The sequence below is a fragment of the Nelumbo lutea genome, chromosome 3 (genome assembly GCF_056320005.1).
Source record: "Nelumbo lutea isolate HS-2025 chromosome 3, American lotus-T2T, whole genome shotgun sequence".
In the NCBI taxonomy this organism is placed as follows: domain Eukaryota; kingdom Viridiplantae; phylum Streptophyta; class Magnoliopsida; order Proteales; family Nelumbonaceae; genus Nelumbo; species Nelumbo lutea.
The window spans coordinates 107,223,688-107,250,105 of NC_142686.1; the positions used below are offsets into that span (position 1 = coordinate 107,223,688).

At 34.4% G+C, this 26,418-nt stretch overlaps 1 protein-coding gene and 1 pseudogene across 2 annotated transcripts in view; one reads left to right on the forward strand and one right to left on the reverse strand.

The window, feature by feature from the left end:
• Window positions 1-13,168: 13,168 nt before the first annotated feature.
• Window positions 13,169-15,034, forward strand: LOC148867443 (protein LATERAL BRANCHING OXIDOREDUCTASE 1-like; annotated as a pseudogene). The gene is made up of 4 exons (XR_016110263.1): window positions 13,169-13,505; window positions 13,661-13,910; window positions 14,074-14,401; window positions 14,530-15,034. The product of XR_016110263.1 is annotated as a protein LATERAL BRANCHING OXIDOREDUCTASE 1-like (transcript).
• A 3,189-nt stretch (window positions 15,035-18,223) lies between these two features.
• LOC148867444 (cullin-1-like) overlaps window positions 18,224-26,418 on the reverse strand; it is a 33,897-nt gene continuing 25,702 nt past the window's right edge. Inside the window, exons 11-20 of the mRNA XM_088975769.1 lie at window positions 21,079-21,114; window positions 20,905-20,991; window positions 20,440-20,589; window positions 20,276-20,331; window positions 20,049-20,169; window positions 19,787-19,948; window positions 19,562-19,705; window positions 19,212-19,430; window positions 18,912-19,079; window positions 18,224-18,826 (exon numbers count right to left, since the gene is read on the reverse strand). Coding sequence (XP_088831895.1) covers window positions 18,725-18,826; window positions 18,912-19,079; window positions 19,212-19,430; window positions 19,562-19,705; window positions 19,787-19,948; window positions 20,049-20,169; window positions 20,276-20,331; window positions 20,440-20,589; window positions 20,905-20,991; window positions 21,079-21,114 — 1,245 coding nt within the window. The 3' untranslated portion in view covers window positions 18,224-18,724. The remainder of the gene's footprint in view (window positions 18,827-18,911; window positions 19,080-19,211; window positions 19,431-19,561; window positions 19,706-19,786; window positions 19,949-20,048; window positions 20,170-20,275; window positions 20,332-20,439; window positions 20,590-20,904; window positions 20,992-21,078; window positions 21,115-26,418) is intronic.

The following is a 26,418-nucleotide window of genomic DNA, read 5'->3' on the forward strand; positions in this document are numbered from 1 at the left end:
ATATTTTGGACTGGATTGGTCTAATCCCATATGTCTTATTGGTCCGTCCAATCCGTCCAAATTAATTTTAGACTGGATGGGATCCAATCCAAAACCGTTCCATTGACACCCTTAATGTCAATGGACCGGGTTTGGATTGAAACCAATCTAAATCAAAATGAGCTTGAACAAATTGGACAATCCAGACATTGAATTGAACCAGTCCAAATTGGTCCAAAACATTCGTTAGATTGGATTAAGGATGGAATATTGGAAACTGAGTTTGAAGCAGCTGTAAGCAGTACGTAGTTGGAATATATGGTTATCTCATGGGCACAATTTAGATGTGCGGTTATAGTGATGGCCTACTCTCAAATTGCAAGCACCTGTCCCCATTCTCCCCGACCCAACCAAATATAGTGTTATTACCACCATCAAAATTTTAAGGTTTTCGTTCCACTTTTATCTTTTGTTTCTTCTTTTCTTATTCTCTCTCAACAAGAACAAAACATGAATGAAAGACAAGAAAGGGTTCTATAGCTATGTTTATTTAAAAAGAAAAGGAAAGAAAGAAAAACTCATAATCGTTGTACATAATCACTACTGAATAAGCATTCTATGCTTTAGCTTAAATGCGGTAACTATTGATTTGCTAGCATCATCAGGAACTTGCACAGCAGGTTTGGGTCCCCCTTTTTGTTCATGTACGTGTGCTTGTGGTTGACGCTAGTACAACTGGATAGATTTTTCAGTTCAGACCCGTGTCATGTATGGAAAAATCTGAAAGATTTAATAATTTTATTTTTTATTTAATGTTGATTTATAAAAAATAATTATTGTTAATTGAATACAAATAAATATTTTTTAATAAATTTAGTTTTATTAATAATTTGTAGTAATTTTAATAATTTTTATTCTTTTGTTATTTTTAAATGAAATTTTGATTAACTTTAAATAAATAAAAATAATTATAAAAGATAACATTTTTATTAATTCCACTAATAATTAATAATTATATAGGATTGACAACGGGGTGGGTTCAGGGTAAGGCACCCCATCCCTTTCCCTGCCCCATAGTCAAGACACTCTATCACATCCCCGCCTCGTCCCTAGTGTCATGCGGTTTAGGGCAAAGTAATCACTCCTCAATGTCGAGCAAGTTCAGGGGCAAGGCACTCCACTCCTCATCAAGGATGGAGAATCCTCGAATTTTCCTGTCCCGTCCCCAGTATTGGGCGGGTTCAAGTAGAGGTGTAAATTGGGTCGTACTGGGTCGACACGACACGACCCGCATGTGGCCCGCACAAAGTGCGAGTCGCGTCGTGCTAGCCCATCAAGCGTCCCGGGTCGTGCCTCCCTCCTCTAGGATAATTTGGGGGGGTCGGTTCGCCACGGCCCATGTCTCGAATCCGCACGAGCCCGTGCCGTGCCATGGGTTGGGTTGGCCCATGGGTCGGGCCTTGGGCCAGGACATGTCGCACACTAAGCCAAGCTCAAGGCAAGGCACCAACTCCCCATCCAAGGTTTTTAAAATTGGACCAGATAGGGAACTATTCTGGGGTCGAACGGTTTGTTCGGTCCGAACGGATGACCCACTCTGACAAAAAATAAAAAATTAGAAAAAACAAAAAAAGGCCAAAAACTGTTGTTCGGGTTGATGGTTTGACCTGGACAAAAAGCGATTTTGAGGTGAAATGATGTCTAGTTCCCAATTTTTTGGTCTAACCATCTAGTTTGATCCAGTTTTGAAAACACTGTCTTCATCAACCCAATATTCAATTTGATGATAGAAATTATCAAAATGATATATTGAGTATCAACCACATGGTAAATTTTTAAAAGTATACTAAATTGCCTTTAATATTCAAAAATGTAATTTTATGAAAATTTTGGAAAATTTATTGTACTTGTGTAATTTTGAAAATTTATTCAAATTTATTTAATTTTTATTAAATAATTTATTTTTTTAAATGGTTTACTTATAGAATTATACTAATTTAATTTTCAATATAAACTAACCACTAATTTCCTTTTTCCAATATTATACAAATTTATCTTAATAATTTGTGTAATTATTTGTTCAAATTATATTTTTCCATTTCCCATAGTCATTTATCTTTAATAATTTTCAATAATTTGCAATGAATATTACATAATTTTTAATGGTTTTCCAAAATATTCTAAGAATTATATAATGCATTTTAAATAAACTTTCAAATACTTTATATCTTTTAATTTAAAAAATGTTATTTTATGAAAATTTTTGAAAATTTTATTACATTTGTGTAACTATGGAGATTTATTGAATTTTTTAAATTGTTATTAAATTTATATTTTTATTTGGTAGTTTACTAACAAAATTACACTAATTTATCTTTTATTTTTCAATATAAATTAATTAATAATTTAATTTTCTAACATTATAATATATTTGTTCCCCCATTTGTATTTGGTTATTAATTATAATAATAAGAATAACTAAAATTTTTTACTTTTTGATAATTGTTAAATATAATTCTCAATTTTATAGAACTTAGTTAAAGAGTTTTCAATTTCTATAAAATGTTGTTAATGAGTTAATTAATAACAATGTTTATTAATTTTTGGTAATTTACTAACCGTATTTATTAACTTTTGGAAATAACACTATTTAATACTCTTTGAATATGGGTGTGATTAAATATAACCGTATTTAACTATTTATTAATTAATATAAATATTTTAAATGAGGGAGAGTGGATATATATTGGGGGGAGGGGACGCATTTTAGGAATTGATTAGGGAATTGGGCAACATGATACTTTCCTATTGGTTTAAATGAGATACCTTAGGAGAGAGATTATAGGAATATTTTTAAGTGGTTGGGTGACATGGCTTAATGGGAGCGGTGGGAAGCAGAGAGGAGAGAAAGTCAAAGAGAATGCTGGGTGGGGATAATGGAGCAAGGAGAGGCATGGTGACGGGGACCTGTGCGATGCATGAGCTTTCTTAAGCGAAAGTTAAACAATAGAATTACATAAGAGTATATAATTGTTTTATATTTTAACTTTTTAATAAACAATCCAATCAAACTCAACCCGAGTTGGTCAGTTTTCTAGTATTTCAAATCGGCTTCGGTTTAATAAATATATAATAATATTTTATATTTTAAATTTAATTTGTTAATACTGAAAAGTAGGAAAATTCTCATATTTCTTAGTCTAAAATATTTTATAACATAGGTTTAGTTTTTGTAATTTATTTTTTTAAAATATCATTGTAATTTATGAAATTTAAAGTTATTTTTTAAGTTTAAATCTTTTGAACAAACAAACTAAATCGAAAATAGACCCAAATCAATACAACCCGAGTTGGTGGGTTTTCACTAATGGTCAATCGGTTTTGATGGACAAACTACGGATTTGATCAGATCGATTTGGTTGGTGAAACAGCCTGCAGTTGACCTGAACTAATCATTGAACACTCCTAATTTCAACTAAATTTATAATCTAATCTCTAATAAATAACAATAGTTTAATCTCCAATAACTATTTAAAGTTTATAGCAAACGTACAAAATAATTGAAAATAAGTTTATAATGAAAATATAATAAATATATAATAAAAATACAATAATTACAAAATTATAGTAATATTAAAAATATACTAAATTAGTCAATAAATAGTGCAATCTCAAATAATAGTTTAGTCTCTAATAAGTATTAATCTATAAATTATAAAAATATATAATTACTAAAAATAACAAAAATAATAGTTGATAATTTTCCATTAAATAATAGTTGTTTAATCTCTAATGATTATTTATGATTTTCTATCAAATAAAAAATAAAAATAGATTTATAAATAATTATTGAAAGTATATTTATAAAAAATAATAAATAATTACTTAAAATAAAACAAATATTAATTATAGTATATATAAATATATAATGAATATACACTCTTATTGTAAAATTATTACTAATAAATATAATTTTGTTGATAGTTATTTTCTATAATTATTAATTGATTTAAGTGAAATTAGTTATTTACAATATTATTTAGTTATTGAAATGATATTGTTATTTAAATTCTTAAATATTAATTATTTATTGAATTTAATAACCCATAAAATTATAATTGTACTATTATTACATAAATTGTTATTAATTTTGTAAATTATTAAATTATTATTAATATGAATATCATGAATTCTATTATAATTATTTTTCTACTTTTAAGATTTTTTTTAAATTTATTACATAATTTCGTTATTTTAACTATTTAAATTTTTGTCATATTAAATATTTTTTTATTTAAATATTTATAGAATATGTAAAATTTTTAATTTTTTTCATTTTATTTATTTTAATGGTATTACATAATATTAAATATTTGGTTATATTATTTAGCTATTTTTTATTTTTTATTTAATATTTTTAGTTATTGAAATATTTAAATAATGTTTTATTTTTTAATGTTAAATGTTATTATTTGAGTAACATTTAAATTGAATAATTCATGAAATTCTAATTTATAGTGTTACTACATAATTTCATGATGAATTTTGTAAAATATTGAATTATTAATAACATGAATATTATTAAATCTATTAATTTTTGTGTTTTGAATAAATATTTTAAATTTAGTATATAATTTCATTATAACATTTAAATAGTTCTGAATTTTTTTAATTGAAACTTTCTTTAGATAGATATAGATAAAAAGTGGCAGAGATGATAAATAGGAATTAGAGATAGTTTAGGAGAGAATCTCTCTACTAAATTAGAGATAATTTAAGAGATAAATAGGAGTTAGAGATAATTTAGGAATAAATAGAAAATAAAGACAATTTAGGAGGAAGTGGGGGAAAGTGGCGCCACTTGGCTGAACATTAGAAAAGCAAAGCCCTTGTTGTTAGAAATAGTTAAGTATATGTGATTTACTTATTGGTTTAATTGGTAATTATGTGGAATTAAAAAATTAAATAATTCAAAAAACAGAAAATTAGGAAGGGGGGTTTGAAGCAAGGAGATGTATGATGACCAAACCAAATAGGGAGCCGTTCTAGGGACTAATTCCCGGGTTGAATGGTCCAATCGTTTGGTCCAAACGGATGGCTGATGCTAACTTAAAATATAAAAAATAAATAAATAACAACCATAAACTATTGTTCAAGTCATAGGTTTGACAGTTCAATCACTCGGGTCAACGGTTCACTAATCAAATCAACGATTTTTGGCCAAAAAGTGATTTTAGGATGAAATGAAATCGTTCCTGGTTTCCAATTTGACCATCTGGTTTTGAAAACCATGATTTTATATACAAGGTATTCTTGAGAACAATAATCTCCTCCTAAGGTTGTGTTTGGTTGCATTGCAAACTAATTTGCACTAGTGCAAATGTAAAAAAAATGCAAATTTTTGTTTAATTTTGTTTTGGGTTTTATTTTGTTCTGCTTCATGTTTTAATTTACTTCATTTGTACTGCCATCAAACAAAATAAGCTAAAATTTAAAACAAAAATAGGTAAAAATTTACACTCAAATAATTTGTACTGTCATTATTTTGCATCAGTGCAAATTTATTTGCATTGCAACCAAACACAACTCAAGATTCAGTTGGAAAGAGTACAAATGCAAATATATACGGTGCAAATACATGCAAACTAATACAAGATATAAGGTTTTATATTTTATATATTTACATTTATACCCCTTCCAAACTAAGCCTAAGTGGGTTCTTTATTTTTATTTTATTTTTTATGGGTTTCTAGCATATAAAGGCAACTTTTGGGGTTTAATATCAATAAAAGTAATATATTTAAAAAATTTTAAAAAATATGTTAACTTTTTAAAAATAATATCAATAAAGGACAAAAACAATGTTCATCTTCTTCTTGCCATTTGTTCACCAGAGCCACCGCCTGCCGCCGTCCGCCACCACCCACCACCATCGTCCATTGCCGCCCACAGCCACCTCCGCCTCCGGCAACATTGCCAGAGGTGGCGGCGTTGGACAAAGAAACCACCAGTGCCGCCACTGTAACCTATGCCTCCGATCACCTCCGGCAACGTTGTTGGAGGCGGCGGCAGAGGTGGGTGGCGGGTGGCAACGGACGACGGCTCTAATGAACAAATGGCAAGAAGAAGAGGACGAACATTAATTTTTTCCCTTTATTAATATTATTTTTAAAAAGTTAACCTATTTTTGAAATTTTTTAAAATATATTACTTTTATTGATATTAAAGCACAAAAGTTGCGCTTATATGCTATTACCCTTTTTTTTATTCGGGACTAAGTTCGGACCCAGATCCACCGTTACAAGCCGTGGTTTTCTTAAACCTGTAACTGTTTAGTCCACAGATATATGTGAAATGCACGAGCTCATCAATTAGTATGCAGTTTTGACAATCATGTTGCTGCACTCAACTTACTCTCTTCTTTAATTTATTTGAAAGAAGAAAGAAGTTAAGAGGAATAAAGATGGCTAGTATGACTAAGAGGAATGCATGTGTTGGTAGGAAATAAACAAAGACATCAGCCTTATAGCTAATCCAAAGGACAGAAGATTTCCACAAGACAGGCTTCAAAGTTCCCACCCAAATCTTTTTATAAATAATTGGAAGTGAATGAGTAATGGCTGCATCAGGCCTACACCACCCTATAATCTAAACCTGAGTGGGGCTTAGGATCAAAACCTGAGTGGCTGAGCTGAGCCCATGGAATATATATGGAGAAAGGGTAGTGAGGAGAAGTGAGAACCAACCAAGATGCTTTGATTGTTTGGACCATCTCCTTTTCATCAAATTGGACAAGAGAGACATACTTAGCTTTATATTTCTTCTTCTTTTTTCCCCATATTCTCTGGGATCTCTGAGTGAAAGAAAAGTTACTACTACATAGTATTCAGCCAAAAAAAGAGGAAAATAAAATTGAAGTTACCACACGTACAGTACATGATTGTAGAATGTGAGGCTGGTGTTGAGTGTAAGGAAAAGGCCGTTGTTCTGGGTCTGGCACCTTTGGCTCTTCATCACTCCCGCACAATGCAAGTACCAACTAATTCAGACAAGCTTAAGAAAAACAAAAAGATATAAGGATAAGGTACTGAAGGGACGTAGACCCATGTGGTTTCATCTTTTCCAAACTTTCCTTCATCAGTCAGTCAAGGCTAAGCTATGAATAACTGATGCATGTGGCATGGATCGAGCTGCATGGACACCAATATCTTGCATTAATATTCTTGTGGAGACAGGTCTGAGGCATTCAAAGACGTTTGCTTGGAAGCTGATTCCAAGTTGATTTCAGGTTTCTATCAGAGGTCAAGGGGTCCCTGACTTGCCATCTGTATCTTAGTTAAGATCGATTGGGGTGGGTCCACAATTAAATGGGTCCCATGACTTGCCATCTGCCTTAGTTGTTTCGCACATCCATGCCTAAGATCCCCCCCCCCCCACTTGTCATCACTTTTCAGCTTCTTTTCACTGCTTGCTGTACTTTGCAGCTTCTCTGGTTCATTACTTCATTATAGCCTGTTTTTACTAATGGCTGTAGGCCTGTACTTGCAGCATCCCCCTTTTTTTAAGGCTGAAAAGGCAAATGCCACCTGCTTTGAATGGGGTACGTTGTTTGTACAGGGTTAGAAATGAGCTTTCTGAAGTAATATGCGGTGAATTTGTAGTTACAAATAAACTTTTCAAACGAAGCTAGGAACAGTTCAATGGATGATAAATGAGAGAAATTACATCAGGACGATCATCAGAACCCAGATTTTCTACTCACTTTGCCTACCCACTCTCTACCCTTCTTGAATTTGAATTGTAGCCACAAATCTCTCAATCCATAATAGAGATGTATGGCTGCAATTCACAGTGCGTAGAGAGTGGGTAGGAAAAGTGAGTAGGAAATCCCGTTTGGATCTCGTCCAATTTGAATCTACTGCTATATCTGACAAGCAGTGGAGTAGAGGCCACTTGTCCCTAATCTCATGTTATCATTTCCCTCGTTTGAAAAATTAGTAGTGCTCTCTCTCTCACACACACACAGAATCCCTTTGTCAATCATGCCTAGCTATATGGCACACTATATCCACTAATTTCAAAGAATATACATTCATTGTAAATAGCATTTGATGTAATCTACAATCAAGGTCTAAGAAATATAGAATCATATGGTTATTTGTTAATATACTTATAACACCTAGTTTTTCATTAAAATTCTAACAGCTAATTCTTCATTTAATACTCCAACAATTAGTTTTCATTTAATGCTCCAACATCTATTTTTTGTTCTCTAGATAGAGTTTTTTTTTTCTGTAGAGAGACTGGGCTGAATGGCCTTAGTATCTATTCTTTTATTTTTCTAGTGTGTTATTTATTTATTTGTTAATGGGCCTGTCTTTATGGGCATATTACTTCTTTTTTATAAGTTTACTTTAAGTTCTTGCTTTAACCGATCGCCCACTCGAGGGCATACTTGCAATTAACATAATGAATAAAGATTAACAAAAGGATTAGAGAAGGGAGAGAGGAGATTATCAAACTCTTCTTCTTCCTCCTCTTCTTTTCTCCATCTTCTTCCTTTTGTATTGCTGCCCTCTACTTTTTTTCTACTTTTCTCTCTAATTTTAATCAAGTTTATATCAATTTCAGAGGACTGATACACTTCTTGGTATCAGATTAGGTTTCTTTCTTCCATTTTTTTCTTTTTCTCTTTCTCTTTTCCAATACACGCTTCGATTAGGAGAATGTATGGAGAGATAGGTTTTCTATAGCTCAAACGATGTTTTGCCTAGTTGGTAGAGGGTTTGGAGAGTTGAAGTTTGGTCGAAAACTTCTAAGAAGTGATGTTGTATGTTTTTTTTTTTCCTAAAACCCTAGACGATTAGAGAGTTTCGAAGTTACAGGTAAAGGAGAAGCTTTTGGTGTGGTGCTCAGTTCTTGGGAGGTGTATTTTGACTTCTAAATGATTGTGATTCAGTCTTGGAAGAGATTGGGAAGCTCTGGTAGGAGCAGTTGTAACTTCTCTATTTCACCCTAACAGCCGGGCATAGTGAAACCCTAGTTTTCAAGTATTTGGGTACTATTTTGACTTCAAGTAAGTTTATATAGACTAAAATTCTAGTTTTTTTATTTTTCTTTGATCAATAGAGAAATACAGAAATGAGTTCAAGCAGATGCCGGTATTCGGGCTTGGCTCGGTAGATTTCGTTTTAACTGGTGTGGCCAAAATTAAGTTAGATGGAACCAATTACCTAGCTTGGGCACAATTTATACGGATTTATGTCTATAATAGAGGTAAATTAGGGTATCTCACAGGCAGTAAGGTGAAACCCGAAGAGATAGACCCTAAATTTAAGAAATGGATGCAGGAGAACTACACAACAAGGATCGACATGATATGCCCGATACAGGGCATATCGTATCGGTATCGGTAGGAAAGGATACAAGATATGCTACGACTGGTACGATACACGTCCAATCGTGCGTATCGACACTGTATCCGTATGTATCGGTGTGTATCGCACTGTATCGGCTTGCATCAGCCGATACACTCTGATACACACTAATACACGCACTGGTGCGCACACCTGTGCCACTCTGCGCTAAGATTCTAAACAACTATGCTAGCATTCAACTTATAATATTAATTGAAATAAAATACATTTTATTAATAATAGATAATTATTTTAGTACTTGAATTTCATAAATTTGTACATTATATGTATCTTCAAATTTTATTAATTTGTTTATAAATTATTCATTTATATTTTAATTTAGACTAAAAATACATATTTATTATTTACGAAAATAAAAATTTTTCACAAAATATTCAAGAATATAATATTAAATTGAATTTATCAAACCCACTAATTTAAATTTATATAAAAATGATATGTTATTCCAGAAAAACTATAGAAAATAAAAATGTTAATAATGGAAACATTACTATAATAATTAAAAATTATGAATTTCATATGATATGTATTTTAGAAATTTTAATAATTTTGATATAGTTTTAGTTAAGATTAAAAGTAAAAATATGATAATAATATATGTATCTTAGAAAAATTATAAATTTAATATGATAGTAATTTTGATATTATCAAACATTTCAAAATTTAATATTGAATTGACTTTTTTGTTAATGTTGAAAAGTAAAAATATAAAATAATTTCTATAGAAATTAAAATATAACAATTGCATATGTTTTGTGTCTTGGACTTATAAAATTTAACATAATAATGGTTTTGTGCATGTTTTACTTTGTAAAAACTATAAAATATGAGTCTTTGACTCTTAATTGTTGGATTATTAATAGAATTGTAAGATATTCATGTATCTTGTTATATTAGTAATATACTTGTTTATGTATTTATTCTTTATTTGTGATTATTGACTTTTAAAATTAGTGGAATTGATGAATTTACGAAATTTGTATTATTTTTGTAGCGTATTCATGTGTTTTCATATCTTTTGTCTGTATCCATGCATTTCCAAAGCGTATATGTATCCGTTTCCGTATCCAAACTATCCGATATGAGACCTGATACCGATATTTTGATCCTTGCTATACAATAATAGGATGGTTGGTCAACTCTATGCAACCCCATATAAGTCAGCATTATCTTTGGATGTCTTCAGCCAAGGAGGGAATAAGAAAGCCTAAGATTGCTAATGTTGCCATAGTACCCGAAGGAGGGAATAAGAAGAGGAAGAAGAAGAAGAGTTTGACAGTCTCCTTTCTCCCCTCTCTAATCCTTTTGTTAATCTTCATTCATTAAGTTAATTACAAGTATGCCCTTAAGTGGGTGACCAACTAAGCAAGGACTTAAAGTAAACTTATAAAAAAGAAGTAACATGCCCATTAACAAACAAATAAATAACACACTACAAAGATACAAGAATAGATACTAGGCCCATTCGGCCTATTCTCTCTACACTTTTGAGAGTTAAGAGAGTCCTCTCTTTGGTGAGCAAGTCTCTTCTTTGAATGAGTGAATCTCTATCCTAGGGGTGCTCATTTCAGCCTAGCCTGGAAAATTTTGGGCTTGGGCCTGGGTTTTGTGTTTAGGCCCAAGCTCGAATCTGGCCGATAAATTTTAAGGTCGGGCCTGGGCCTAATACTTCAAGCCCAGTCTGGGCCGCATATATTTAAACATACACATTTTATGTATAATGTATATATATGTACACTCCGCTGGTAAGAACCACCTGCTCCCGAACAAAGATAAAAGCCAATTCCATATTTCTGCAACAAAAGAACGGGAAATCAATAAATGAGAGCAAACATGTATGAAAACATATATAGCTACTTAAGGGAAAAATAGAAAATCCCAAACTTTTGATCTTTGGCCTAGCTCAAGGGCCAAAAATCTAAGCCAACATAAAATGCAATATGGTTTGGCTTGAGCTCAAGCCTACCCAATTTGCATCCCTATAGACCATTGACCACCAATTAGATGTAAAAACAGTTTTCTTTTCAAGTTAGTTTACTTTTTAATTCTATTTCTATGCTTTGGGCCTAAGGCTCGAAACCAAAGTCAATCTTGATATATTGAGCTTGGACTCGACTTGCACTAAAATCTAATTCACTTGGGTTGGACTCAAACTTGGGCTAGTTAATCAACCCCATGACAAAATCTGACATAAATGTATGTGTATAATTGCATTTGCATGCATGTATGCAAATATGTCTATGTATGTATGTATGTATGTATGTAGTTTTGCCTTGTTTGGGCTACCTAAGGGTTCGGCTTAGGCCCAAGTTGAAAATAAAAAAGCCCAAATTTTTTAGCCTAGGCCTAAGCCCAACTCAAGGACCGAAAATCCAAGTCAGCCCGCCTAGATTTGCAAGTTGGGTCAATCCGGCCTCAAATTAAGCTTTGCCCAATTTGCACCCTACGGACCATTGACCACCAATTATATTAGATGCAAAATAGTTTTATTTTCAAGTTTACTTTTTCATTCTATTTCTATCATTAATAAAAATACTTCTTATTTATCACAATTATTTTTGTTCAATATGATAAATACATAATATTAGAGATGCACCCAATTTTTTTTATAGAATTTCTATATTTTTAATAGTTTTTGTGTCTCTATCTTTTTTAAAATTTTATTATTTAATTATGACATCATAGGTTGACCCATTTAACCTAAAAGGTTGAACTATTGACTCACTTCTTGAATCGGAAAATGGTTTCATTTTTTGTGTTAGTTTTAAATCTTGTATTTCATTTCCATCATTAATAAAAATAATTCTCATTTGTTATGCTTATTATTGCTTAATATGATAAATATATAATACTAGAGATGTGCCTAGATTTTTTTTACGATATTTTTTTTGTAATTTTTGTAATATTTGCATTTTTATTTATATTTAAATTTTTATTATTTAACTACAAGACCATAGGTTGACCAATTTCGAAGGGTGGCTTATTTTTCGTGTTGGTTTTGAATACATATTTTAAATTATTAAAATTATTGGATATATTTAATTAGTAGACTTTTTTGGTGAGAAACAAAAATACTTTAAATAAAGGTTCTAAGGAGAGAGAGTGGGAGTTGCACCTTAACGAGAGAGAATTAAATGAAGCGAAAAGTAATAGTTTAAATTATATTTTTTGCCCTCACAATTAGAGAATGACCAAATTCAAAAGTACGATGTTTAGTCCACAAAGCACAATTATTTAGCTCTTGTTTGGAAAGGCTTGTGCGTTGAGTTACAGTGATTAAGTCTTGGCCACGAATCACCTGTGTTCTGGACAAGTTACTTGCACTAGCTTCACTTTATAGTCATGTTTATTGCGTTCGGAACACCAATACTGGTTTTTTGGATTTTCACCAAGCATGACTTAGATCAAATCTGGTTTTTTGGATATCCCCCCCCCCCCCCTCAATGGTCACTTAATACATAGTAAACGTAAATATATAAGATTTAATTAGAGAGGATGAAAATTAACACCTGAAATAATGAATTTAATATAAGTAGCAGTTCAAATTATGTTATTTACTTTTAAAATTAAAGAAAAACCAAATTCAACAATAAATATATTTTATTAAAAAAATCACAATATAGACCTTATTTTCCACTTTTAATTGTAATATAAATATAAATATATACATACATAACACGTGTTTATGTGCAATTGTGCATTGAGTCTTGTCATCCAACTCTATATATAGAGACATAGAGGCATCTCTTTAATTAGCCCAAGCTACCAACATACCCAAGTTAGAATATCAGCACGCTTTAAAGCTCCAATATCCAACTTCGTCCATGGCTCCTGTACTCATTCCTCCCATCAAGATCGGCCACATAGATGATGTTCAAGAGCTGACAAAGGTTAGACCAACAACGGTCCCAGAGAGGTATGTCCGAAACATGGCTGAGCGGCCAACGGTACCCACCTTCTCATCCCCATCTCAATCCCTGGACATTCCAGTTATCGATCTTTCTAAGCTTGTTCAAGGCGGTGATGATGAAGCAGCTCGGAGAGAACTAATGAAGCTCGCTGCCTCCTGTGAGGAGTGGGGCTTTTTTCAGGGAAAATTCATGCAATAAACTTCTCTTCATTAGCTACGTTCGTTAATCGTTATATATGTTTAATTTCTTCCATCTAATATATAATTTAACTGCTGAATTACAAACTCTGAATCTCTCGTCTTACTTAACTAAACACGTTATTAACATATATATAGGTTATAAACCACGGGATTGACAAGGATCTGTTGGAGCGTATAGAAAAGGTGGCAACGGATTTCTTCATGTTACCACTGGAGGAGAAACAGAAATATCCAATGGCACCAGGGACCATCCAGGGCTATGGCCATGCCTTTGTGTTCTCGGAGGATCAGAAGCTGGACTGGTGCAACATGTTGGCTCTTGGAGTTGAGCCCCACTACATTAGAAACCCAAAACTTTGACCGGCAAACCCAGCTAAATTCAGGTATGTATATATACGTAACAATTCTGGTTGGCATCATTAATTAATACAAATTTCGTGGGGTTTAACTGTAACACTACTTCTGCATTGATTAACGCTTCTAGCTGTAATACATTTATATCTGGGGCTTTAATTAATTAATTTGGATACACATATATATATGCAGTGAGACTCTTGAGATGTACTCAACAAAAGTAAGGAAGTTATGCCAGACTCTACTGAGATTCATAGCCATGACCCTGGGCTTGAACCAGGATACGTTCAATGATATGTTCGGGGTGTCTGTGCAAGCAGTGAGAATGAACTACTACCCACCATGCTCGAAGCCTGATCTCGTGTTGGGTCTGAGTCCACACTCAGATGGAAGCGCCCTAACTGTGTTGCAGCAAGGCGCAGGTAGCTCAGTTGGCCTTCAAATCCTCAAGGACAACACCTGGGTGCCTGTTCAACCCGTGACAAATGCTCTTGTCATCAACATAGGGGACACCATGGAAGTAAGCATTAATATTGTCCTTAATAATTAGGGTATCTAGTCAACTAGCTAATTTGTTACATCATCGTCAATTTCATCAAAGACGGCCCATTTCTAATTCTAAGTTCTGATGATCATATGTATATATAGGTTCTCACAAATGGGAAGTACAAGAGTGTTGAGCACAGAGCAATGACGCACAAGGAGAAGGACCGACTCTCAATTGTCACTTTCTACGCTCCAAGCTATGAGATCGAGCTCGCCCCCTGCCCGAGTTGGTGGACGACAACCATCCTTGCTTGTATAGAACATACAACCATGGAGAATACAATCGCCACTACGTCACTAACAAACTGCAAGGGAAGAAAACTCTGGAATTCGCCAAGATTCAGACGACCAAGATCTCCACTTAAGACCCCACTCCTCGGTCCTCACCACACCACCTATTAGATTTTTATGTGAAAATATGACGTACTGGTAGTAATGTTGGTAGTTTGATTTCAACTCTTGTGAATAGGGTAGAGCCGAAAAAAAAAAGCATAGGTTCTGTACTTCAAATCAGTCTACATCTTTCATGGGTATTACTGTTTATATGTAACTTTTCCTTTGTACATTTCACGACTATTAATGGACGACTGTGGAGCCGCTTGCCTATATAAAACTTTCTCCTGTTGTGTTCTTGTTTTTGAAGATTCTTCTCCTAAAATAAAATAATGGAGAAGTAAGAAGAATCAATGAACATAAGCAATCACTTTTACTGTTTAATTTGTCATTTAGATTCCTGGAAAGGAAAAAGACCTGCAATTGATGGGAATAGCCAATTAAGCATCTATCCACCATAAAATCTCTCCCTTAATCAAATTATGATAATGGGTGTTCCCTTGTTTATGGAGAAAGAACTTTCTCAACAGATCATGCATGTATGTTTTCTACTGGCCTGAGAAAAGAACTAGCAAAGCAAAATTGACTTTGGGTCCTTGATGGTGCTAGCTGATATGTCAGTATGTAACCAAGTGCTTACAGTTGGAGAACAGAATCAAATTCAATTCAAACCTCCATGACGTCTGATATGAAATTAATATGCTTTCTAGATGCAAAAAGTTGTCAAAGGCCCACCACAAGTTTCATTTATGACTTTAAGTAATTGTTAATGGCAGGTGCTTTTTCCTCAGTTGGAATGGATGCCTTCCAATAAGCCCCTCGCCCACCCCCACCCCTCTCTTGTGCTCTCCTGTCTCTCCAACCAGTATTCGAATGGATGCTTGAAGAACCACCAGATTCTGAACAGAGAAAAGTGGTATATGTGTACCCATCAGAGACTACCAACCAGAGCCCCACCAGTGGGGAAAGCACTCATTATTGAAGGCACCGCGGTACTATCAAAAACAGCCAACAAATTCCACTTTTGACTCCTCCAATCCAATCTCTCTAAGCCAGGGGAGGCGATAGAGAGACAAAGTTCTACTTCTACTACAATAAATAAGCCAATAGAGACAAAAATAAAATGTGACCTAGCTAGAGACTAGAGTATAGTGAAAAATGAAATATTTTATTGGGTTACAATAGATTATTAATCTAGTTATCCTTCATTTATAGGTTCTGTAAACCCAACTCAATCAGGCAAAAGCCCTTAAAATAACCAGCTGACAGAGGGCAAAACAAAAAGGAACAACCCTTTGCTGCTCTTTCGACTTTGACAGCCCACTCAAAAGAACCTGATATTTATTTCAAGTGTGCTATTTCTAACTTCTTATATTATGGTTGCAGGCTTTCTCTTTTAAGGGGAAGATGACTGGTGAGGGCAGCAAACGGGTCCCAAGATATATGCCAAGACAGAGCATGAAATGCAAATGCCAAAAACGATTAAAATATGAGGGAAGTGAACGGCCACATTCAGGAGGTGGGGACTGGACCCAATTTGTTGTTTATAAAAGAAACACGATATGGAGTCTTTTTTAGTTGGGAGGAGAGCCGTTGTATTTGTTTCACCATTATTCACAGCTTTACAAGTTGGACACACTATACGCCCCATCCCGTTCATTGATCCACTTACGTTTTCTTTTTTGGATTCAGTAAAAGTATATTCCAACACACGAGGCTCTAGCCTTTAAGGCTGCAACTTGGGCCGAGTTGGCCCGAATCCAACTTGGGTTGGTTGATGCTCAGGTTAGGCTTAGGGTTAAAATTTATGAATCCAATTTTATTTTGGATTGGATTAGGATTGACCCCTCGGACAATCCGACCTCAAACCAAACCCGACTCTATGGTATATATTGATTTGTTTAGATGTATGATAGTTGTATAACCCCCCACCACATAATATCATTTATTTCTTTTAAGATAATCACTTCATTTAATCCTAATTAGAAATACAAAAATATTAATAACAAAATTTATGTTTTTCTAATATTTCATTTTTTATCTCCTCTCAGTTGTTTGCCACCCATAACTTGTTGCCCATAAAAGATCTATTATAGGTCATAATTCATATAAACTATAGTCATTTCAAATACTTTTTTCTCTGAATTTTGTATTTAAAGAACCAATAAAAACATCAACAAACAAATACTAATAAAACATATGATTAATATAATTAGTGAAAGTTAAGTTAAGATTTGAAATTATGTTCTACGAGATTTTAAGGGATGGGAAGAATGTTGTGTTGGGCCCTTTGCGTTGGGTTAGGGTTGAAGGAATTTAGTTAGACTATGTTTCGTTTGAAGGAAAAATGTTGGGAAAGGAAGGGAAAGACAGGGAAACCAATACCTTTCCCTACCTTTTCCTTTAAACCAAACATAGCCTTAGGGTTGGGTAGGTTGTGTTGGTTTAGGATTACAGTTGGGGGTTTAGAACTTAGGGTTCAGCTAGGATTGACCTCAACCCAACCTAACCTAGCCCAACTTGTTGCCCTACAAAGCTCCCGCTAATGTGGGGTTCAAGGAGGACAGATGCATGGTTTTCTAAAAATCGTTGATATGGATGGTCAGATCATTTGACCCAAAAACCGTCTAGGAAACCAATGAGGTTCAACAATGTTATAGTGGCTGGGGCTTGAGCGGCATGGAAAGCTCTTTACCATTTAAAGATTTCACAATCGAAGGAGATCTGCCCTTACCATCGCATACATCAAGTCAAAGTGCAAGTAACCATAAATCCGTAATCTTCGTCTAGCATTATTAAAAACATTCAAGCATTGTGTAGAGTCAGAAGAGGTTCAAGTTCACTCACATCCATAGAGAGGCAAACTTTCTGGAAGATTTTTTTGGCAAACCTGCGTCACAAGAGATCTCCAAATTCCACTTCTCTTCAAGACGAGAGAAATTGAAAGAATTAGGTGCGACCCCCTCCCCTCTTTTCTGTACCAAAAAAAATTATGTAAAGAATAGTTAACAATTTATGTGTTTTTTACATATTTTAATCAAATAATTGGAAACTTATTGGTTGTTTGTGATTGTTATATTACTCAATCCACTGAGTTTTGGGGCAAATATAGGTTTGGAGGTTTAAGAAGGTAGGTAGGGTCTAGAAATTACAAAACCCTCCCCAAACCTGCCCGATTGCCATCCTTAGTTTAAAATCCACCCCGATACAGTGGAAGGGGTGCATCGTTTTTTTGTTTTTTTTTTACTTTAAAATTTAAAGAGGGACTGGAGAAAGCATACATCATAATGCCTAAAACAAACACAAAAAAAAAAAAAAACCTTGAAAACAACATATCAGTACATCAGTCAATATGGGCCAATACAACCTAAATAGACGAGTATTAGCAATCCACCCCTTACCCTGAATTCTGGACTTATGCCCGATACTTAGAAAAATTTTTATCTTCGTTGAGCACATGCAATTGAAGCATTTGGTCCCTCTAGCATTTCAATTCCAGAGAAATTGTAAAGAACAATAGTGTTCGCATTCATGGGCAATAACAACTCTTTCAAAACAGTTCCTGAACATGGAAAATAGAAAGAAATCTGAGTCATCAAAATATTACAATTGCAGGGGCAGGGGGAAAATTAATAAACAAGCATCGAAGTAGTAGCAAGGGGATTCCCGTGGCACAAAAGCTGGCTGATGCGGCACTGCCCCATAATAATTCCCTTTTTCTTCAACGCAAGTGAAGTGGTTACCCAATATTCATGTTACAGCAAAATTTACAAGAAACCTCACTCCTGGTCCTAAGTATATCACCTAGAGAGGCTATGCAGCAGAGGTAGCATTCCAACTATGTTGGTACTCTGACACATCCAACAGCACCACAACTCTTTGAAACTACTGCCAGCAGATCCACCTCCATACAGAAGCAGCTCCAAATCATGAATTACTCCAATTCAACATACAGCACTTCGACTCAAGCCAAGTATCTGAACATGTTGGGGTTGTCCTTGTCCCTCTCAAGATAATCTCGGGTGATCAGATCCTCTATCCTCTTCTTGATTGCCTTGAAGTCAGGCTGATTATGGACACAAACCATCCAAAATATATGAGAAATACTGCTGACTTACCAAAACGAGGTAAAGGGAATACAATATAAATACCTTGAACATGCGGCCTAGCTGCTCGACACATTCCATCACCAACTGCTGGTGCCCCAAAACTTTTCGACTCTTCATGATGCGGACAATTGAGGCATCTATCGCATATCGCCTATCCTTATCAACATCTTCAATGACCTTCTTCTTCTCATCCACAGGAGGGAGTGGAATCTGCAATTATCAAAGTTAGTTCATCTCTAAGTAAAAAAAAAAAGAAAAAAACACAAATAAAGAAAAGAAAGAACCAAGAAAATGGTCATCAGAAAGCAAGCATTCAAGATTTCTGAAAAAACTAGATCTGACCTTTATCCTCCTCATCTTGTCAGTAAACTTGGAATTGAATTCAAAACAATCGGTTGGGGAGATGGTTTTGGTATTTGGCTCTTTATTAAGAATCTTGTATTTTGCACATGATAAGGAATGAAGCAACCTAACTACATCATCATCCGTCAAGTTTAACTGCGTCATGATTTCTGAGTAACTTAATCTATCTGAAGCGTTGAAAAGCAGCAGGGCAGAGGCCTGTGAACAAGGAAAACTAGGAGGTCAACTTGCATTGCTGAAACAATCAGGAACTCACATTTATCAAAAAAAAAAAAAAAAAACAATCAGAAACTCACGTAAATGGAGAATATATATGTACAAAGATTAACCTGGTAAGTTGTCACAATTAGCTCCATAGTTTTGGGTTCAAACTTCCCATTAATGTTGCAAGTACCCAATGAATATATCCATGTAAGTTTTCTGTGTTTAGTCTTTGTTTGGTAGAATTCCTTGAAAACTTCAACACATTTTACCTGAAACACAAACTCCAAGATGCATTTATGGATAATTAGAGCTCCCAAGATTTTCAAGAACAAATGAAAAGGTCAATTTACCATCTCTGCTGGAAGGTTGAGGTCGAATGATTTATAACTTGGCCAGAATCCAGTAGTCAACACAGTAACAGTCAAGTCAATACCAGGATTTGCATTTGGGTTAGTACTAAGATACTCCTCAAAGTTAGCTTGATTTTCCCTTGCCAATGTTAAATCTGTGACCTGGAAGATTAAAAATACCATCACACTTAGTGATATCTGAATTGTGTCGGCAGAAAATAAAAATTACTAATTTAAGGGGGAATAATGTTCAACTACTGACCATCCCTTCCATCTTTGATGTGAACTGTCCACCACACTGCTGCTTCAACTTTGTCAAAATACTCCTCTCATGATCATCATTAGCACTCTTGTCAAAAAGAAGTCGGCGTGCAAGCTTTTTCCTGTTAATAACAATTAACAATGGAGTGCAGATACCAAGAAATTAAAATATAAATGGACATTACCAAATGCTGACTGAAAGCAGATCAAAGAAACTACAGTCCTTACCTATAGAACTCAGCAAAGAGGTCTTTGTCACTGATATAAGCAAGCAACTTTACAACCTGCAGATTATATTGATGGGAGAGGAAGAGAAAAAAAAAACATGATAACCATTAATGTCCGGGCAAAGAATGGGTAAATGGAATCTGACAGCAGTAACAACAAACTACCTTTTCCAGTGTTTCTTCAATGGCCTCATCACTCAGTTTTTCACTTCCACCCTTCTTGAGAATGTTATCACAGAAAGTAGCCAGTAGTTCTGCACTAGAACTTCCAGCAACACCCTTGTTGCAGAAAACCTCAAATGCCTCTTTGAGTGCCTAGAAGATAGAAAACTCAGTGCAGAAATAATGGGATGTAACCAGGACCATAGAAAGAGGGACTGAACATACTAGACCCACTGTGACAGTGTGCACTATTGCACCATAGCATTTTTTCTTTATTTTTTTTCTTTTTGCCCAATAGGAGCACATATGCAACTTATACAGCCACACTTAATAAAACATAAGGCGGGTGGTCAATCATTCAAGACACCCCTTCAGACAGTTTCCCGTTCTTCAAGTTGCTTAGAGAATTTTGGTCTCTATGGTAACAAAAGCAACTAAGATAGTATAATTAAATGCAAAATTGCAAACCTTGTGGAAAAGAGAGTGGTTCATAAAGCAATCATTCACATATGCCAGGTACTTGTCATGCAGCTCAATTACTTTCCTCACAAAAACCTGAAGACAAAAAAAAAAAAAAAAAAAGTTAATTTCTTTCAACCAACTATCCAGTCGAAGACCAGATTTACAAGTTACGATATTTACCTGCTCTTGTAAGCCAACTACATCCTTCTTTTCTGCCTGTACAGTACAAAAATGTTAGTACTGTAATTGTAGAAAATAATGACAACTTAGAGTTCATGCATGTAGCTCAATTTTTTTTTTAAAAAGAAAAAATAAAAAATAAGAAATAAATAAATATTCCTAGTAAAACTCCTCTATATTCTTAAAAGCTCTTAACCCTCCCCAAGAAAGACAAAGAAGAAAACAGTTACAGCACTGCCCAAAACAAAAAAATCCCTTCCCACCCCTTGTTTAGCCAGAGTAATTGCAAATGAATTTGCAGATTTCTTCACCTAATGAAACTGAATCTCTATTCCCGAGTTACCAAATCAAACTCTCTTTTTTCATTAGCAAATTTCCAGAGTTTATTATTAGCCTATCACCAGTTTAGAATCCCCTTCTATGCTTTTGAATAAAATATTCCTTTGCCTTCTTTACCCCTTCCAACACCACCAGGCTGTAAACATTAAAAAAGACATAATGGGAAAAAATTACTTATTCCCCTTCTACTTTTAGATATCAATGTGTCTAACCTATTTTTGATAGATAGAAGTGTATATGCAAAATTGTTTACCAAAAAATTGTATATACAATTAAAATTAAGTTTTTATGAAATAAAATAAATAACAAAGTATTCCAAGACTGACAAAATTGGTGTAAAATAATGCTCAATTCTGTAAGTGAAGAAAATCCACTTTTAGAGAGAGAGAGAGAGAGAGAGAGGATCTCTTTTACGCTATTTTCTTAATTGGACGCTATTTCTGAATTCAGACCAAGCTTAAATGGCCATGGAAAACTGAAAGATACAATTATTGCCAGGACCAGATCAATGTCATCTAAGCCTTGTCCCAACTATAGGGGTGGGGTTGGCTACTCAAATCCTGTTTTTCCATTCTGTTGTGCCCAGAGCCATATCCATCACTAAATTATGGGCATTTACACCAAACTCTAATTCCCATGCTTGTCAGCAAGAGATTTTAGCATTAAACAAAGTAATGGACTCTTGGAGTATGAATGGATTGATGCTATGTAAAATAAAGAAAAATGCATAAAAAAAACATGACAGTGGAGTTCCTTATGTTTTCTTCCAATCAGTGGTATGTTGGTACCGAGTTGCCACAAGCAAATGGCACATCAAACAATAAAGCTTAAAAAGGTGGAGCTGTTTTGATGAATGTTGTTAGTTTAGATGCAAGTTTGGAAATTTCTGGGGGTTTGTCTGGGTGTTTGATGCTTTGGTTTTTCTATCCATGCGCTTAGTTTATTGTTCGTAAGGGCTGGAAAATTGGATTGTTTGGGTTTTGTTATCGTTTTTCAGGGTGACTCCTTTGTGTGTACTTGTCTTTCTCTTTTCTCTTGTCTAATAAAATTTTCTTACTTATTTTCAAAAAAAAGGTCAAAATTGACTCTTTCTTTGGAAAAAAGGCTATTCTTAATCCTAGCCTATCCACAAAGTTGACTCTTTCTTTGGAAAATAAAGGCTATTCCTAATCCCAGCCTATCCATAAGGTTGACTCTTTCTTTGGAAAATAAAGGCTATTCCTAATCCTAGCCTATCCATCCTAACTTTTCTTGCAAAACAGATTGAATTATGTGCAATACTGCAGTTATCTTTCTCTTCTTGCACAACTCTAGTTTATACCAATCTATTTATGAGATTGCATACATATCTCACATTTAGATCATTATCTTCTTTTTTATGGACTAGTCAATGCTTAAGTACTGACTGGTCATTGCATTGACTTGAGAGACCAAGATGACTAGTAATCGCTTCATCACATTAAAAACAGATTGAATTATGTGCAATACTGCAGTTATCTTTCTCTTCTTGCACAACTCTAGTTTATACCAATCTATTTATGAGATTGCATACAAATCTCACATTTAGATGATTATCTTCTTTTTTATGGACTAGTCAATGCTTAAGTACTGACTGGTCATTGCATTGACTTGAGAGACCAAGATGACTAGTAATCGCTTCATCACATTAAAAACAGACCAATTAGGAAACTAGAAAAAAAAAACTCAAAATCAGTGCATGATTAAAAAAATTGAGCAACCAATATTCTAAAGTTAAACTACAAAAGATCAGCTAATCAATATACAATTACCCAGACAAACATTCCAACTAAGGTTTCCATCCTTAAGTGGATTGCGAATTTCCAGTATTTTAGCAATTGATAAAACATTATTTAGACAATGGTATATGCAGAACTTGTATTCACTGGTCTCTCTTTCCAAGAATTGGTTTTCCATCTCGAGTGCATATTCCACTAACATACAACCGCATCTTGTTGAAAGCTTTTAGACAGCATAGATGATAATGGAAAATATACTTCTGCCCCCAGTGCATATTCCACTAACAAACAACTGCATCTTGTTGAAACTTTTTAGGCAGCATGGGTAAAACTGGAAAATATGCCTTCACTGACCCAAGATTGGTCAGTGAAGAGTTTTAATAAAACAGGTTGTATTCTTAAGAACCTAGTCAGATTTGCAATCTGTTGGAAAATGGCAAGAGAACGCATAGCAGAATTTTGATTGCAAGAGCCACCCAGAGTATAACAGCAAAATAGAGAATGTTGTTGTCTTTTGGCATTGAGGAACTTTTTCCTATGATTTGAATAGGAACATCTTTATTGATCAAAAAAAAAGGAACACCTTTGATACAATAACGTGAGGATGGTATAACCTTTGTTATGTGTTATGGAGAAAATACATGGAAGTATTAGATATTGGAAATTCAGTAATAATACAATATTTACTTGTAAGAAAAAAAATGTAACAAGGCCTTGTAATGTAAGCTTTTTTAGAACTCTACAGGGAAGAAGTAATACATTGGCTAAAGTGGACTGTATCCAAACAAGAGTAATACATTGGCCGAAAACCTTGGATATATTTGCTGATTTCTCTTTTGATGACATGTGGAGCATAGTTGTCAAGGCAAGTCACCTAGGCGACTAGGCACCCTTGGCTGGGCGCCTCGCCCAAACGCCTCGACTTTTAGCAACTAGGCACCCTTCTAGGCGACAAAAATGACAAGGCGGGCGCCTTTTATAATATCATTTATATTGCTGTGTCTTATTAATGTATGTGTTAATACATTTTATTATATGCTATATATATCAATTATACTTTGTTTTAATGTTTTACTATTGAAATTTAAAAGATCAAAGGGTTTTGAGAAGAGAAAAAGAAAGAAAGAAAGAAAGAAAAGAAAGAGGAAAGAAAGAATAGAATAATAAAGTTATTTTTTCTATTCTCTCTCTCTCTCTCTAATTAAATAAAACAGAAACTCCATCCTTGTTTTTCTTTTCTATTTTACTTTCCATCTTGAATATTTATCATATAAAGTTGATAAACATCTTTAGCTGCTAATTAATATGAATTTTCTCTATTAAATACTCTTATTATAGTAGTATTATTTTTGAAAATAATGAAATTAATATATGTAAAAGATTTGTATCTTTTAGATGTGATGATTTGCCACATTTTTAGAGGAAATTTAATGTTCTTAATAAAGAGAATTGCTATTTTTTCATTTAACATACATGCTGAATGGTATATAAAACTAGGAAACTAGCCAAAAGTCAGAATTTTATATTATAAAATTTTTATCACTTAGGTGACTAGGCGCCCCAGTGTCACCCAGAATCACCTAGATGCCTTTAAAACTATGGTGTAGAAGAATTGGTTAGTAATAGCTAATACTTCTACAAAGAAGAATAGAAGTTTGTTGGAATGGGATCCGCCTCCAGAAGGTGTCATCAAGTTAAATTTTGATGGAAGCAGCCAACTTAACCCTGGGCCTTCAGGTATAGGGCGTGTCTTGAGGAATAAGGACAGCACCATCGTCTCCTTATTCTCAGGACCAGTGGGAGTGGGGGGCTCTACAAGGGCAGAAATACTAGCTGCAGTACAAGGAACTCAGATCGCTAACCAGCTTGGGGTGGAGCATCTACTAGTTGAAGGGGACTCTCAGGTGGTAACAAGGTGGCTTCTAAACCCGGATGCTACCATTTGGGACTACAAAGACCTCATCAAAAAAGTAAAGTGGTTAACTAGTAATATGAGAATTGAGGTAAAATGGGTAAGTAGGTCAGCTAATAATACTATGGCTGATTCTTTGGCCGAACAGGGGGTGTTTCCAGGGAAGATCTTTTTTGTGCTACATTGTAACTTGTTATAGTATATTGGAAAACTGTACTTAACTAACTTCGAGAGGTTGCATCTCGTGCCTCTCCTTGGGGACATTGTACTATTTTTTTATCAATAAATATGTTTTATTAAAATTCAGATTCAAATTGTAAACATTTTATGCAATTTGATGATGGGACCGTTGATCCCTTTTCCTCACTCTATTTATCCCTCATTACAATGTAGCCCAAAATAATTGTTGTCTCAATGCCCCTTGTTTTGCTAATCCATTAACTAGCCCATTTGCACTTCTACGGACCCATTTAAATTCAGCCTCAACCTCCTTGGCAATCTTCTCCACTTCCCTATTCACATGTTTAAACATCCATGGGGTGTGGCTGCTATTTGTTGCCCATGAAATTACTACTTTTGAATCCCCTTCCACTTCAACATGTCTGCATCCTAGTTGTTTGGCTAGCTTTAACCCTTGTAAAAATGCCAGTAGCTCAGCCTTCAGTGAGTTTCCATTGCCAATCGGCCCTGAGAACATACCCAATATCCTCCTGTCAAGGTTTCTTAATACTACTCCTATTCCTGAGATGCCTGAATTTCCATATGAGCACCCGTCAAAATTCAGCTTTACTTTATTGACTTCAGGTGGTTTCCACTCCGGCCTTATTTTATCTCTTACTCTCAAAGATTGTGCTACTTTGGACCATGTTCTTAGAATATCTTCAACTGAGAAGACTTAAAAGCAGTCCAAGAGTTTTACCCAATGGGCTACTTTCACTTTGGTATTATCAATCACTTCCTCTACTGTTCTACATTTTTCCAAGAAGATTCTGTTGTTTCTCTCTTCCCATATTACCCAACAGATTACTGCCTTTGTTGCTTTCCACATTACCATCCCTCTTTTCTTTCTCTGTCTCAAGAAATCATGGTTGAAGAGTCCTGCCACATCTTGAGGGGGAGCCCACCTGCAGCCAAAGAGAGTGCAAAAGAAATCCCAAATTCGATGCACAAGAGAACAAGATATCATTAAATGAGAAAAGGTCTCACCACTTTCCTTACACAGTGAACACAAGTGAGGAGAAAGGCACATATATGGCCTTCTTTTCTGCAGCATATCACAAGTGTTAACCTTACCAAGGAATACTTCCCAACAGAAAGCTTGGATCTTTGGGG